The sequence below is a fragment of the Oncorhynchus gorbuscha genome, unplaced genomic scaffold (genome assembly GCF_021184085.1).
Source record: "Oncorhynchus gorbuscha isolate QuinsamMale2020 ecotype Even-year unplaced genomic scaffold, OgorEven_v1.0 Un_scaffold_1138, whole genome shotgun sequence".
Classification (NCBI taxonomy): domain Eukaryota; kingdom Metazoa; phylum Chordata; class Actinopteri; order Salmoniformes; family Salmonidae; genus Oncorhynchus; species Oncorhynchus gorbuscha.
In genome coordinates, this window is record NW_025746008.1 from 20001 (window position 1) to 36088 (window position 16088).

General features: G+C 46.7%; 1 protein-coding gene across 5 annotated transcripts in view; it reads right to left on the reverse strand.

Moving 5' to 3' along the window:
- Window positions 1-13034, reverse strand: part of LOC124021608 — an 18749-nt gene extending 5715 nt beyond the window's left edge. The window contains exons 1-3 of one of the 5 annotated variants that reach the window (XM_046336751.1): window positions 12878-13034; window positions 7566-7728; window positions 7170-7271 (exon numbers count right to left, since the gene is read on the reverse strand). In XM_046336751.1, the coding sequence (XP_046192707.1) occupies window positions 7170-7271; window positions 7566-7721 (258 nt within the window). In that variant the 5' untranslated portion in view covers window positions 7722-7728; window positions 12878-13034. Of the gene's footprint in view, window positions 1-7169; window positions 7272-7565; window positions 7734-11932; window positions 12442-12482; window positions 12595-12877 lie in introns of those variants that run through there. The other 4 variants (XM_046336752.1, XM_046336753.1, XM_046336754.1 and 1 more) reach the window with 4 other exon arrangements.
- Window positions 13035-16088: the final 3054 nt, after the last annotated feature.

Consider the following 16088-nt stretch of genomic DNA (forward strand, 5'->3'; position numbering starts at 1 on the left):
AGTGTTGGGTTAGGTACAGTAGTGTTGGAGTAGGGACAGTAGTGATGTAGTAGGTACTCACTGTGTAGTAGGGACAGTAGTGTTGTAGTAGGGACAGTAGTGTTGGAGTAGCTACTCACTGTGTATTAGGGACAGTAGTGATGTAGTAGGTACAGTAGTGTTGGAGTAGGTACAGTAGTGATGTAGTAGGTACTCACTGTGTAGTAGGGACAGTAGTGTTGTAGTAGGGACAGTAGTGGTGTAGTAGGGACAGTTGGGGTTGTAGTAAGGACAGTAGTGGTGTAGTTGGTACTCACTGTGTAGTAGGGACAGTAGTGTTGTAGTAGGGACAGTAGTGGTGTAGTAGGGACAGTTGGGGTTGTAGTAAGGACAGTAGTGTTGTAGTAGGTACTCACTGTGTAGTAGGTACAGTAGTGTTGGAGTAGGTACTCACTGTGTAGTAGGTACAGTAGTGTTGGAGTAGCTACTCACTGTGTAGTAGGTACAGTAGTGTTGTAGTAGGTACTCACTGTGTAGTGGGTACAGTAGTGTTGGAGTAGGTACTCACTGTGTAGTAGGTACAGTAGTGTTGGAGTAGCTACTCACTGTGTAGTAGGTACAGTAGTGTTGGAGTAGGTACTCACTGTGTAGTAGGTACAGTAGTGTTGGAGTAGGTACAGTAGTGTTGGAGTAGCTACTCACTGTGTAGTAGGTACAGTAGTGTTGTAGTAGGTACAGTAGTGTTGTAGTAGCTACTCACTGTGTAGTAGGTACAGTAGTGTTGTAGTAGGTACAGTAGTGTTGTAGTAGGTACAGTAGTGTTGGAGTAGGTACAGTAGTGTTGGAGTAGGTACAGTAGTGTTGGAGTAGGTACAGTAGTGTTGTAGTAGCTACTCACTGTGTAGTAGGTACAGTAGTGTTGTAGTAGGTACAGTAGTGTTGGAGTAGGTACAGTAGTGTTGTAGTAGCTACTCACTGTGTAGTAGGTACAGTAGTGGTGTAGTAGGTACAGTAGTGTTGTAGTAGGGACAGTAGTGTTGTAGTAGGGACAGTAGTGTTGTAGTAGGGACAGTAGTGTTGTAGTAGGGACAGTAGTGTTGGAGTAGGTACAGTAGTGTTGGAGTAGCTACTCACTGTGTAGTAGGTACAGTAGTGTTGTAGTAGGGACAGTAGTGTTGTAGTAGCTACTCACTGTGTAGTAGGGACAGTAGTGTTGTAGTAGGGACAGTAGTGTTGGAGTAGCTACTCACTGTGTAGTAGGTACAGTAGTGTTGGGGTAGGTACAGTAGTGTTGTAGTAGGTACAGGAGTGTTGTAGTAGGTACTCACTGTGTAGTAGGTACAGTAGTGTTGGAGTAGGTACTCACTGTGTAGTAGGTACAGTAGTGTTGGGTTAGGTACAGTAGTGTTGGAGTAGGGACAGTAGTGATGTAGTAGGTACTCACTGTGTAGTAGGGACAGTAGTGTTGTAGTAGGGACAGTAGTGTTGGAGTAGCTACTCACTGTGTATTAGGTACAGTAGTGTTGTAGTAGGGACAGTAGTGTTGGAGTAGGTACAGTAGTGATGTAGTAGGTACTCACTGTGTAGTAGGGACAGTAGTGATGTAGTAGGTACAGTAGTGTTGGAGTAGGTACAGTAGTGATGTAGTAGGTACTCACTGTGTAGTAGGAACAGTAGTGTTGTAGTAGGGACAGTAGTGGTGTAGTAGGGACAGTTGGGGTTGTAGTAAGGACAGTAGTGGTGTAGTTGGTACTCACTGTGTAGTAGGGACAGTAGTGTTGTAGTAGGGACAGTAGTGGTGTAGTAGGGACAGTTGGGGTTGTAGTAAGGACAGTAGTGTTGTAGTAGGTACTCACTGTGTAGTAGGTACAGTAGTGTTGGAGTAGGTACTCACTGTGTAGTAGGTACAGTAGTGTTGGAGTAGCTACTCACTGTGTAGTAGGTACAGTAGTGTTGGGGTAGGTACAGTAGTGTTGGAGTAGCTACTCACTGTGTAGTAGGTACAGTAGTGTTGTAGTAGGTACAGTAGTGTTGTAGTAGGTACAGTAGTGTTGGAGTAGCTACTCACTGTGTAGTAGGTACAGTAGTGTTGTAGTTTGTACAGTAGTGTTGGAGTAGGTACAGTAGTGTTGGAGTAGCTACTCACTGTGTAGTAGGGACAGTGGTGTTGTAGTAGGTACAGTAGTGTTGGAGTAGGTACTCATTGTGTAGTAGGGACAGTAGTGTTGTAGTAGGTACAGTAGTGTTGGAGTAGGTACTCACTGTGTAGTAGGTACAGTAGTGGTGTAGTAGGTACAGTAGTGTTGGAGTAGGTACAGTAGTGGTGTAGTAGGTACAGTAGTGTTGTAGTAGGTACAGTAGTGGTGTAGTAGGTACAGTAGTGGTGTAGTAGGTACAGTAGTGGTGTAGTAGCTACTCACTGTGTAGTAGGTACAGTAGTGTTGTAGTAGGTACAGTAGTGTTGGAGTAGGTACTCACTGTGTAGTAGGTACAGTAGTGTTGTAGTAGAGACAGTAGTGTTGGAGTAGGTACAGTAGTGTTGTAGTAGCTACTCACTGTGTAGTCGGTACAGTACTGTTGTAGTAGGTACAGTAGTGTTGTAATAGCTACTCACTGTGTAGTAGGTACAGTAGTGTTGGAGTAGGTACAGTAGTGTTGTAGTAGGTACAGTAGTGTTGGAGTAGCTACTAACTGTGTAGTAGGTACAGTAGTGTTGTAGTAGGTACAGTAGTGTTGTAGTAGGTACAGTAGTGTTGTAGTAGGTACTCACTGTGTAGTAGGTACAGGAGTGTTGTAGTTTGTACAGTAGTGTTGTAGTAGGTACAGTAGTGTTGTAGTAGCTACTCACTGTGTAGTAGGTACAGTAGTGTTGTAGTAGCTACTCACTGTGTAGTAGGGACAGTGGTGTTGTAGTAGGTACAGTATTGTTGAAGTAGGTACTCACTGTGTAGTAGGGACAGTAGTGTTGTAGTAGGTACAGTAGTGTTGGAGTAGGTACTCACTGTGTAGTAGGTACAGTAGTGTTGTAGTAGGTACAGTAGTGTTGGAGTAGGTACTGTAGTGGTGTAGTAGGTACAGTAGTGGTGTAGTAGGTACAGTAGTGGTATAGTAGGTACAGTAGTGTTGGAGTAGGTACTCACTGTGTAGTAGGGACAGTAGTGTTGTAGTAGGTACAGTAGTGTTGGAGTAGGTACTCACTGTGTAGTAGGTACAGTAGTGGTGTAGTAGGTACAGTAGTGTTGGAGTAGGTACAGTAGTGGTGTAGTAGGTACAGTAGTGTTGTAGTAGGTACAGTAGTGGTGTAGTAGGTACAGTAGTGGTGTAGTAGGTACAGTAGTGTTGGAGTAGCTACTCACTGTGTAGTAGGTACAGTATTGTTGTAGTAGGTACAGTAGTGTTGGAGTAGGTACTCACTGTGTAGTAGGTACAGTAGTGTTGTAGTAGAGACAGTAGTGTTGGAGTAGGTACAGTAGTGTTGTAGTAGCTACTCACTGTGTAGTCGGTACAGTACTGTTGTAGTAGGTACAGTAGTGTTGTAATAGCTACTCACTGTGTAGTAGGTACAGTAGTGTTGTAGTAGGTACAGTAGTGTTGTAGTAGGTACAGTAGTGTTGGAGTAGCTACTCACTGTGTAGTAGGTACAGTAGTGTTGTAGTAGGTACAGTAGTGTTGTAGTAGGTACAGTAGTGTTGTAGTAGGTACAGTAGTGGTGTAGTAGGTACAGTAGTGTTGGAGTAGCTACTCACTGTGTAGTAGGTACAGTAGTGTTGGAGTAGCTACTCACTGTGTAGTAGGGACAGTAGTGTTGTAGTAGGTACAGTAGTGTTGGAGTAGGTACTCACTGTGTAGTAGGGACAGTAGTGTTGTAGTAGGTACAGTAGTGTTGGAGTAGCTACTCACTGTGTAGTAGGGAAAGTAATGTTGTAGTATTTACAGTAGTGTTGTAGTAGCTACTCACTGTGTAGTAGGGACAATAGTGTTGTAGTAGGTACAGTAGTGTTGGAGTAGGTACTCACTGTGTAGTAGGGACAGAAGTGTTGGAGTAGCTACTCACTGTGTAGTAGGGACAGTAGTGTTGTAGTAGGTACAGTAGTGTTGGAGTAGGTACTCACTGTGTAGTAGGGACAGTAGTGTTGGAGTAGCTACTCACTGTGTAGTAGGGACAGTCGTGTTGGAGTAGCTACTCACTGTGTAGTAGGGACAATAGTGTTGGAGTAGGTACTCACTGTGTAGTAGGGACAGTAGTGTTGGAGTAGCTACTCACTGTGTAGTAGGGACAGTAGTGTTGTAGTAGGTACAGTAGTGGTGTAGTAGGTACAGTAGTTTTGGAGTAGGTACAGTAGTGTTGGAATAGCTACTCACTGTGTAGTAGGTACAGTAGTGTTGTAGTAGCTACAGTAGTGTTGTAGTAGGGACAGTAGTGGTGTAGTAGGTACAGTAGTGTTGTAGTAGGTACTCACTGTGTAGTAGGTACAGTAGTGTTGTAGTAGGTACTCACTGTGTAGTAGGGACAGTAGTGTTGTAGTAGACAGTAGTGTTGTAGTAGGGACAGTAGTGTTGTAGTAGGTACTCACTATGTAGTAGGTACAGTAGTGTTGGAGTAGGTACTCACTGTGTAGTAGGTACAGTAGTGTTGTAGTAGGGACAGTAGTGGTGTAGTAGGGACAGTAGTGTTGTAGTAGGTACAGTAGTGTTGTAGTAGGGACAGTAGTGTTGGAGTAGCTACTCACTGTGTAGTAGGTACAGTAGTGTTGTAGTAGGGACAGTAGTGGTGTAGTAGGGACAGTAGTGTTGGAGTAGCTACTCACTGTGTAGTAGGGACAGTAGTGTTGTAGTAGGTACAGTAGTGGTGTAGTTGGGACAGTAGTGTTGGAGTAGCTACTCACTGTGTAGTAGGTACAGTAGTGTTGGAGTAGGTACAGTAGTGTTGGAGTAGGTACAGTAGTGTTGGAGTAGGTACTCACTGTGTAGTAGGTACAGTAGTGTTGGAGTAGGTACAGTAGTGTTGTAGTAGGTACAGTAGTGTTGGAGTAGCTACTCACTGTGTAGTAAGTACAGTAGTGTTGGAGTAGCTACTCACTGTGTCGTAGGGACAGTAGTGTTGGAGTAGGTACAGGTGTGGTGTAGTAGCTACTCACTGTGTAGTAGGTACAGTAGTGTTGGAATAGCTACTCACTGTGTAGTAGGGACAGTAGTGTTGGAGTAGCTACTCACTGTGTAGTAGGGACAGTCGTGTTGGAGTAGCTACTCACTGTGTAGTAGGGACAATAGTGTTGGAGTAGGTACTCACTGTGTAGTAGGGACAGTAGTGTTGGAGTAGCTACTCACTGTGTAGTAGGGACAGTAGTGTTGTAGTAGGTACAGTAGTGGTGTAGTAGGTACAGTAGTTTTGGAGTAGGTACAGTAGTGTTGGAATAGCTACTCACTGTGTAGTAGGTACAGTAGTGTTGTAGTAGCTACAGTAGTGTTGTAGTAGGGACAGTAGTGGTGTAGTAGGTACAGTAGTGTTGTAGTAGGTACTCACTGTGTAGTAGGTACAGTAGTGTTGTAGTAGGTACTCACTGTGTAGTAGGGACAGTAGTGTTGTAGTAGACAGTAGTGTTGTAGTAGGGACAGTAGTGTTGTAGTAGGTACTCACTATGTAGTAGGTACAGTAGTGTTGGAGTAGGTACTCACTGTGTAGTAGGTACAGTAGTGTTGTAGTAGGGACAGTAGTGGTGTAGTAGGGACAGTAGTGTTGTAGTAGGTACAGTAGTGTTGTAGTAGGGACAGTAGTGTTGGAGTAGCTACTCACTGTGTAGTAGGTACAGTAGTGTTGTAGTAGGGACAGTAGTGGTGTAGTAGGGACAGTAGTGTTGGAGTAGCTACTCACTGTGTAGTAGGGACAGTAGTGTTGTAGTAGGTACAGTAGTGGTGTAGTTGGGACAGTAGTGTTGGAGTAGCTACTCACTGTGTAGTAGGTACAGTAGTGTTGGAGTAGGTACAGTAGTGTTGTAGTAGGTACAGTAGTGTTGGAGTAGCTACTCACTGTGTAGTAAGTACAGTAGTGTTGGAGTAGCTACTCACTGTGTCGTAGGGACAGTAGTGTTGGAGTAGGTACAGGTGTGGTGTAGTAGCTACTCACTGTGTAGTAGGTACAGTAGTGTTGGAATAGCTACTCACTGTGTAGTAGGGACAGTAGTGTTGGAGTAGCTACTCACTGTGTAGTAGGTACAGTAGTGTTGTAGTAGGTACAGTAGTGTTGTAGTAGAGACAGTAGTGTTGGAGTAGGTACAGGAGTGGTGTAGTAGCTACTCACTCTGAGCCCCTCTGGGTCCTGTGTAGTAGAGACAGGAGTGGTGTAGTAGCTACTCACTCTGAGCCCCTCTGGGTCCTGTGTAGTAGGTACAGTAGTGGTGTAGTAGCTACTCACTCTGAGCCCCTCTGGGTCCTGTGTAGTAGAGACAGGAGTGGTGTAGTAGCTACTCACTCTGAGCCCCTCTGGGTCCTGTGTAGTAGGTACAGTAGTGGTGTAGTAGCTACTCACTTTGAGCCCCTCTGGGTCCTGTGTAGTAGGTACAGTAGTGGTGTAGTAGCTACTCACTCTGAGCCCCTCTGGGTCCTGTGTAGTAGGTACAGTAGTGGTGTAGTAGCTACTCACTCTGAGCCCCTCTGGGTCCTGTGTAGTAGCTACTCACTCTGAGCCCCTCTGGGTCCTGTGTAGTAGAGACAGGAGTGGTGTAGTAGCTACTCACTCTGAGCCCCTCTGGGTCCTGTGTAGTAGAGACAGGAGTGGTGTAGTAGCTACTCACTCTGAGCCCCTCTGGGTCCTGTGTAGTAGAGAGAGTAGTGGTGTAGTAGCTACTCACTCTGAGCCCCTCTGAGTCCTGTGTAGTAGGTACAGTAGTGGTGTAGTAGCTACTCACTCTGAGCCCCTCTGGGTCCTGTGTTGTAGGTACAGTAGTGGTGTAGTAGCTACTCACTCTGAGCCCCTCTGGGTCCTGTGTAGTAGAGACAGTAGTGGTGTAGTAGCTACTCACTCTGAGCCCCTCTGGGTCCTGTGTAGTAGAGACAGGAGTGGTGTAGTAGCTACTCACTCTGAGCCCCTCTGGGTCCTGTGTAGTAGAGACAGGAGTGGTGTAGTAGCTACTCACTCTGAGCCCCTCTGGGTCCTGTGTAGTAGAGAGAGTAGTGGTGTAGTAGCTACTCACTCTGAGCCCCTCTGGGTCCTGTGTAGTAGAGAGAGAGTAGCTGGACACCTTGGGCCCGTCACAATCTGGTCTCTCATAGAAGATCAGCTGACCACTCCCATCCTGCTGGACAAATACAACTTCAGGCCAAAGCATGGGGTGTGTTTACGTGTGTGTGTGTGTGTGTGTGTGTGGGGGGGGGTGTTAATGTGTGTGGTGTGGTGTGTGTGGTGTGGGGTGTGTGTGTGTGTGTGTGTGTGTGTGTGTGTGTGTGTGTGTGTGTGTGTGTGTGTGTGTGTGTGTGTGTGTGGTGTGGTGTGGTGTGGTGTGGTGTGGTGTGGTGTGGTGTGGTGTGTGTGTGTGTGTGGTGTGGTGTGTGGTGTGTGGTGGTGTGGTGTGGTGTGGTGTGGTGTGTACCATCAGGTTACGTAGTTTAAGCCGTCCGGTGCTGCAGTTGAAGAACGTGTCCTGCTGGCGGATTACTGTTCCCTCTGATTGGCTTAGCTGTCTGGCTCTCTCCGCCAATCGTATCGCATTGCTCACCCTCGCCTTGATCTCCACGTTAGACGGCATCTCTGATCTGTACTGAGTTAGGGGTTGTGTGAGGGTTGTGTGAGGGTTGCGTTAGAATTGTGTGAGGGTTGTGTGAGGATTGTGTTAGCGTTGTGTGAGGATTGTGTTAGCGTTGTGTGAGGGTTGTGTTAGCGTTGTGTGAGGGTTGTGTGAGGGTTGTGTTAGCGTTGTGTTAGCGTTGTGTTAGCGTTGTGTTAGCGTTGTGTTAGCGTTGTGTGAGGGTTGTTAGGGTTACGTGAGAGTTGTGTGAGGGTTGTGTGAGGGTTGTTAGAGTTGTGAGGGTTGTGTGAGGGTTGTTAGAGTTGTTAGAGTTGTGAGGGTTTTGAGGGTTGTGAGGGTTGTGTGAGGGTTGTGAGGGTTGTTAGGGTTGTTAGGGTTGTGAGGGTTGTTAAGGTTGTGAGGGTTGTGTGAGGGTTAGAGTGGTAGATGTTTATATCATATCCATTAAATAAATACATTGAACGTGAGCTTCTCAATGCTGGACAGTGCACACCTCCCTCAGAATCAAAACACAGACAGTGTACATTCAAGTGGTTCTGGCTAACCCCTACGGTGGTTCTGGCTAACCCCTACGGTGGTTCTGGCTAACCCCTACGGTGGTTCTGGCTAACCTCTACGGTGGTTCTGGCTTGGTTCTGGCTAACCTCTACGGTGGTTCTGGCTTGGTTCTGGCTAACCCCTACGGTGGTTCTGGCTTGGTTCTGGCTAACCCATACGGTGGTTCTGGCTAACCTCTACGGTGGTTCTGGCTAACCCCTACGGTGGTTCTGGCTAACCCCTACGGTGGTTCTGGCTAACCTCTACGGTGGTTCTGGCTTGGTTCTGGCTAACCCCTACGGTGGTTCTGGCTTGGTTCTGGCTAACCCATACGGTGGTTCTGGCTAACCTCTACGGTGGTTCTGGCTAACCCCTACGGTGGTTCTGGCTTGGTTCTGGCTAACCCCTACGGTGGTTCTGGCTAACCCCTATGGTGGTTCTGGCTTGGTTCTGGCTAACCTCTACTGTGGTTCTGGCTAACCCCTACATTTACATTTACATTTAAGTCATTTAGCAGACGCTCTGGTGGTTCTGGCTAACCCCTACGGTGGTTCTGGCTAACCCCTACGGTGGTTCTGGCTAACCCCTACGGTGGTTCTGGATTTGTTCTGGCTAACCCTTACGGTGGTTCTGGCTTGGTTCTGGCTAACCCCTACAGTGGTTCTGGCTTGGTTTTGGCTAACCTCTACGGTGGTTCTGGCTAACCTCTACTGTGGTTCTGGCTAACCCCTATGGTGGTTCTGGCTAACCCCTACGGTGGTTCTGGCTTGGTTCTGGCTAACCCCTACGGTGGTTCTGGCTTGGTTCTGGCTAACCCCTACGGTGGTTCTGGCTAACCCCTACGGTGGTTCTGGCTTGGTTCTGGCTAACCCCTACGGTGGTTCTGGCTAACCTCTACGGTGGTTCTGGCTTGATTCTGGCTAACCTCTACGGTGGTTCTGGCTAACCTCTACTGTGGTTCTGGCTAACCCCTACGGTGGTTCTGGCTTGGTTCTGGCTAACCCCTACGGTGGTTCTGGCTAACCCCTACGGTGGTTCTGGCTTGGTTCTGGCTAACCCCTACGGTGGTTCTGGCTAACCTCTACGGTGGTTCTGGCTTGGTTCTGGCTAACCCCTACGGTGGTTCTGGCTTGGTTCTGGCTAACCCCTACGGTTGTTCTGGCTAACCCCTATGGTGGTTTTGGCTTGGTTCTGGCTAACCTCTACTGTGGTTCTGGCTAACCCCTACTGTGGTTCTGGCTAACCCCTACGGTGGTTCTGGCTAACCCCTACGGTGGCTCTGGCTAACCCCTATGGTGGCTCTGGCTAACCTCTGCGGTGGTTCTGGCTAACCCCTATGGTGGTTCTGGCTAACCCCTATGGTGGTTCTGGCTTGGTTCTGGCTAACCCCTACGGTGGTTCTGGCTTGGTTCTGGCTAACCCCTACGGTGGTTCTGGCTTGGTTCTGGCTAACCCCTACGGTGGTTCTTGCTTGGTTCTGGCTAATCCCCTACGGTGGTTCTGGCTAACCTCTACGGTGGTTCTGGCTTGGTTCTGGCTAACCTAATAATATAATAATAATATATGCCATTTAGCAGACGCTTTTATCCAAAGCGACTTACAGTCATGTGTGCATACATTCTACGGTGGTTCTGGCTAACCTCTACTGTGGTTCTGGCTAACCCCTACGGTGGTTCTGGCTAACCCCTACGGTGGTTCTGGCTTGGTTCTGGCTAACCCCTACGGTGGTTCTTGCTTGGTTCTGGCTAACCCCTACGGAGGTTCTGGCTAACCCCTACGGTGGTTCTGGCTAACCTCTACGGTGGTTCTGGCTAACCCCTACGGTGGTTCTGGCTAACCCCTACGGTGGTTCTGGCTTGGTTCTGGCTAACCCCTACGGTGGTTCTGGCTTGGTTCTGGCTAACCTCTACGGTGGTTCTGGCTAACCCCTACGGTGGTTCTGGCTAACCCCTACGGTGGTTCTGGCTTGGTTCTGGCTAACCCCTACGGTGGTTCTGGCTAACCCCTATGGTGGTTCTGGCTAAACCCTATGGTGGTCCTGGCTAACCCCTACGGTGGTTCTGGCTAACCCCTACGGTGGTTCTGGCTAACCCCTATGGTGGTTCTGGCTTGGTTCTGCCTAACCCCTACAGTGGTTCTGGCTTGGTTCTGGCTAACCCCTACGGTGGTTCTGGCTAACCCCTATCGTGGTTCTGGCTTGGTTCTGGCTAACCCCTACGGTGGTTCTGGCTAACCCCTATGGTGGTTCTGGCTAAACCCTATGGTGGTCCTGGCTAACCCCTACGGTGGTTCTGGCTAACCCCTACGGTGGTTCTGGCTAACCCCTATGGTGGTTCTGGCTTGGTTCTGCCTAACCCCTACAGTGGTTCTGGCTTGGTTCTGGCTAACCCCTACGGTGGTTCTGGCTAACCCCTATCGTGGTTCTGGCTAACCCCTACGGTGGTTCTGGCTTGGTTCTGGCTAACCCCTACGGTGGTTCTGGCTAACCCCTACGGTGGTTCTGGCCTCCATATTGACTCTGTACCGGTACCCCCTGTATATAGCCTCCACATTGACTCTGTACCAGTACCCCCTGTATATAGCCTCCATATTGACTCTGTACCGTAACACCCTGTAAATAGCCTCCACATTGACTCTGTGCCGGTACCCCCTGTATATAGCCTCCATATTGACTCTGTGCCGGTACCCCCTGTATATAGCCTCCACATTGACTCTGTACCGGTACCCCCTGTATATAGCCTCCACATTGACTCTGTACTGGTACCCCCTGTATATAGCCTCCACATTGACTCTGTACTTGTACCTCATGTATATAGCCTCCACATTGTCTCTGTACCGGTACCCCCTGTATATAGCCTCCACATTGACTCTGTACCGTAATACCCTGTATATAGCCTCCATATTGACTCTGTACCGTAACACCCTGTATATAGCCTCCATATTGACTCTGTACCGGTACCCCCTGTATATATGATGAAAATTACAGGCTTCTCATCTTTCTAAGTGGGAGAACTTGCACAATTGGTGGCTGACTAAATACTTTTTTGCCCCACTGTATATTGTTGTTCAGTGTCCATAACCTGTAGTGGGTGAAATACACGCAATTCAATCAGGGCCGGTCTGCCGACCTAGGAGGGACTAAACTGGCAACAAAATGTGCTCACTGCAAAACTAGAATAGTCCCAGGAACCAAATGACATTGACATGACAGAAAATACATCTTTTCCAGATGTTGAAGTTTAGGCTCTGAATAAAAGGTGAAGACTTCATTTACAGGATATTGAAAAGGAGTCTTTTCCGGATGTTGAAATCAGGTTCATTTTCAGTTCTGAATGTAAGTCTATAAATGACATATTTTCAACATTTGTTTGTGCCAAATCAGGGATTATCCAGACTGAGCCAAATCTGAACCAAACAGACATCTATGATTGGTTCAGATTTTTGTCCAGACTGGAGCAAAAACCAATGTCTGTGGATGTGGAACTTAAGGCAGGTCCAGACTACACCAAAAAAAACATCCAAAAGACATTGGAGTATGTCCATGCTTACTGAGGTGTAGCCTACAGTGTTGCCTGACATGTCATTTTATAAATGCATATCTGTTGTAAGCCTACCACCTGTAAAACACCAGCAACAAAAATAGAGGTCTGGACAGGACCAAAAAAAGACATTACCTCGTGCTTCCTGGGGTGTAGCCTACCATGTCGGCCTCAATGCCATTTTATGAATGCCAATCCATGTGGTAGGCCACCATTTGTAAAACAGGGACTAATCAACGTGTCTATTTATGCTCTGAATGTCAGCTACCCAACTTTATCAGGAGCCATCTTGAGCCTCCAACAATACTCTGGAGAGGAGCGCGGCTGCGTTACGTCTCCAACAATACTCTGGAGAGGAGCGCGGCTACGTTACGTCTCCAACAATACTCCGGAGAGGAGCGCGGCTACGTTACGTCTCCAACAATACTCTGGAGAGGAGCGCGGCTGCGTTACGTCTCCAACAATACTCTGGAGAGGAGCGCGGCTACGTTACGTCTCCAACAATACTCTGGAGAGGAGCGCGGCTACGTTACGTCTCCAACAATACTCCGGAGAGGAGCGCGGCTGCGTTACGTCTCCAACAATACTCTGGAGAGGAGCGCGGCTGCGTTACGTCTCCAACAATACTCTGGAGAGGAGCGCTGGGAGTGGACATTACTTATCACAAAGCGGTATCAACGCTCACCTAAAAAGCCAATAATGCCACTGGTTGAAAGAAACTGCCACTGGTTTTGGGCATTTGGAGGTGCGCCTTGGTCAGTTAAGCTCAGAAAATGCCGCGGTGAATAAAATGAATGGTGAACTTCTCGATGTGGCACAAAACACACACCTAACATGAAGGAAGTGGTGAGCGCCTGCAGGAGGGCAGCTACGTTACAGACAGCCTGCTGGTATGTACTGTAGCTAGAGAGCCTAACATTGCACCACTCGGTAGATAAACTCTTTCAGCTGAATAATATTTCCATCAAAAAAGGCTCGCTAGCAACACGATGTTTGAATACACTATCAAAAGTACATGAAGTTGTACTTGTTCTAAACGTTTATACCATATGTACATTTCCCCCACCGGGGAACACATACCTGGAAACTCCCGCTGCTGACTTGAAGGTACTGCAGCCAGGCTAGAGCAATACATGACAGAGCAGTCGATACTCACACTATGGATATGGGAAAAATAACTACAACTAATGAAAGGATTTAGGTGAAATACAGAAGACAACATTAATACCCGCTATGCCTATGAATTTGATAGTGATTACATTACTCCAGCCTCACATCATGGGGAGGACAGTGTGTTATTGTTTCTACTGCTTTGAGGTGCATGTCGCCTCCTACTGTGCTGGAGTGTGTGGCCGATCACGGTTTACATTAACTCGACATCGATATAGAGGAAATACAAACATACACCTACATTCTCCTACCTTACTCTGCACTACTTGTAAACCAACCCCTTGAATCACGGACTTTTATTTGACAAGCTTTCAAGCCTCATTGTATATTTGACAGTTTAGTGTGACTTTTATTTATTTAGAGTTTTTTTTGCCTCCCCTGTTTTTACCAGCAAAGGGCATCTGGGAAACGGGAGCGAGAGAAAAAATAAAAATAACTTTTAAGGTTGTTTAAGCATCCAATCAACAACATCAACCTCAGCACCTAGCTGGAAAGAGAACAAGGTATTTTACTGTGTTTCAATAGTGGTCTTGTTTCAGAAATCTTTCTAATTCTTTTGAACGTGTACTGAACGGATGTTTGTGTTGTAAATGATTTATTTATTTTTTATTAACAACAAATCAATACATAAAGCACATGAAGGAACACAAGCATACATAGATTACAAACAATGGACAATCGAGCTAGGGGCGGGGCTAGGGCCGGGCGGGGCTAGGGGCGGGGCTATGGGGTACAATATCACATTACAATTATACAAGGACCTTAAGGAACATACATATACTTACAATTCTAAGATCTTTTTTTGTTAGTTGAGCATTTAACCGTCTTAAAATACAGTTCAATTTCTTTTTGTAGGTTACGAAAATGTGGTTTTCTGTTTGTACATTTACATTTGTGTATATGAAATTTGGCCAAAAGAATAATGAAATTAATTTCATAAAAATGTTTCAGCTTATTTCTATCATATGTAAAGAGTCCAAGCAGTACATCTCTCCATAATAGTGTAAAATCTTCATTAATGTGTTCAATTATAAACCTACTGATGTCTTGCCACAGTTTTCTTACATGAATACAATGCCCAAAAGGAGCAATTTGAGTTGATGTTTTCCTTAAACTTCTTCATATTGTGGTTGGCAGGATAATATTTATGAATAATTTGAAAGGAAACTTCCTTAATTTTGTTAACAAGTAGGTATGTGTGTGGCAACGTCCAAACTTTTTCCCAACAGATATTATCAATAAATCCATTCCAATACAACATCCTGCTGAAACAAGGATCGTATCTCTCTGTTGTTGAATGGACCAAAAGAGACACAAATCTTTCCTACTGATGAGTCAACAGGGTTAATGGAAGGTAGGCTCTGAGGGTCAGGTCTTTCCTACTGATGAGTCAACAGGGTCAATAGAAGGTAGGCTCTGAGGGTCAGGTCTTTCCTACTGATGAGTCAACAGGGTCAATAGAAGGTAGGCTCTGAGGGTCAGGTCTTTCCTACTGATGAGTCAACAGGGTCAATAGAAGGTAGGCTCTGAGGGTCAGGTCTTTCCTACTGATGAGTCAACAGGGTCAATAGAAGGTAGGCTCTGAGGGTCAGGTCTTTCCTACTGATGAGTCAACAGGGTCAATAGAAGGTAGGCTCTGAGGGTCAGGTCTTTCCTACTGATGAGTCAACAGGGTCAGTAGAAGGTAGGCTCTGAGGGTCAGGACTTGACACGTTCCTGAATAACATAGCAACCCCTGAGGGAATGGCGTCTAAAACAATGACAACATCTTTAGGTGTTATAGGGACCTTGTAAAGTGCTAATTCTTTATAACTGAGTAAAAGACCCTCTGCATTTACCAGTTGGCACCAATAGGATATTATTTCAGAACCAATATTCTAAAAACAAAGAAGTATTTTTATACAGTATGTCCCGATTATTCCATATGTAATATCTGTGCAGAGAAAAATTGTGTTTATAAATTAAGGACCATGACAAGAAAGCCTGCCTGTTAAATACTAAGACCAGGGCCCTGCCTGTTAAATACTAAGACCAGGGCCCTGCCTGTTAAATACTAAGACCAGGGCGCTGCCTGTTAAATACTAAGACCAGGGCCCTGCCTGTTAAATACTAAGACCAGGGCCCTGCCTGTTAAATACTAAGACCAGGGCCCTGCCTGTTAAATACTAAGACCAGGGCGCTGCCTGTTAAATACTAAGACCAGGGCGCTGCCTGTTAAATACTAAGACCAGGGCGCTGCCTGTTAAATACTAAGACCAGGGCCCTGCCTGTTAAATACTAAGACCAGGGCGCTGCCTGTTAAATACTAAGACCAGGGGCGCTGCCTGTTAAATACTAAGACCAGGGCCCTGCCTGTTAAATACTAAGACCAGGGCGCTGCCTGTTAAATACTAAGACCAGGGCGCTGCCTGTTAAATACTAAGACCAGGGCGCTGCCTGTTAAATACTAAGACCAGGGCGCTGCCTGTTAAATACTAAGACCAGGGCGCTGCCTGTTAAATACTAAGACCAGGGCGCTGCCTGTTAAATACTAAGACCAGGGCCCTGCCTGTTAAATACTAAGACCAGGGCGCTGCCTGTTAAATACTAAGACCAGGGCGCTGCCTGTTAAATACTAAGACCAGGGCGCTGCCTGTTAAATACTAAGACCAGGGCGCTGCCTGTTAAATATTAAGACCAGGGCCCTGCCTGTTAAATACTAAGACCAGGGCCCTGCCTGTTAAATACTAAGACCAGGGCGCTGCCTGTTAAATACTAAGACCAGGGCCCTGCCTGTTAAATACTAAGACCAGGGCCCTGCCTGTTAAATACTAAGACCAGGGCCCTGCCTGTTAAATACTAAGACCAGGGCGCTGCCTGTTAAATACTAAGAGCAGGGCGCTGCCTGTTAAATACTAAGACCAGGGCGCTGCCTGTTAAATACTAAGACCAGGGCGCTGCCTGTTAAATACTAAGACCAGGGCGCTGCCTGTTAAATACTAAGACCAGGGCGCTGCCTGTTAAATATTAAGACCAGGGCCCTGCCTGTTAAATACTAAGACCAGGGCGCTGCCTGTTAAATATTAAGACCAGGGCCCTGCCTGTTAAATACTAAGACCAGGGCCCTGCCTGTTAAATACTA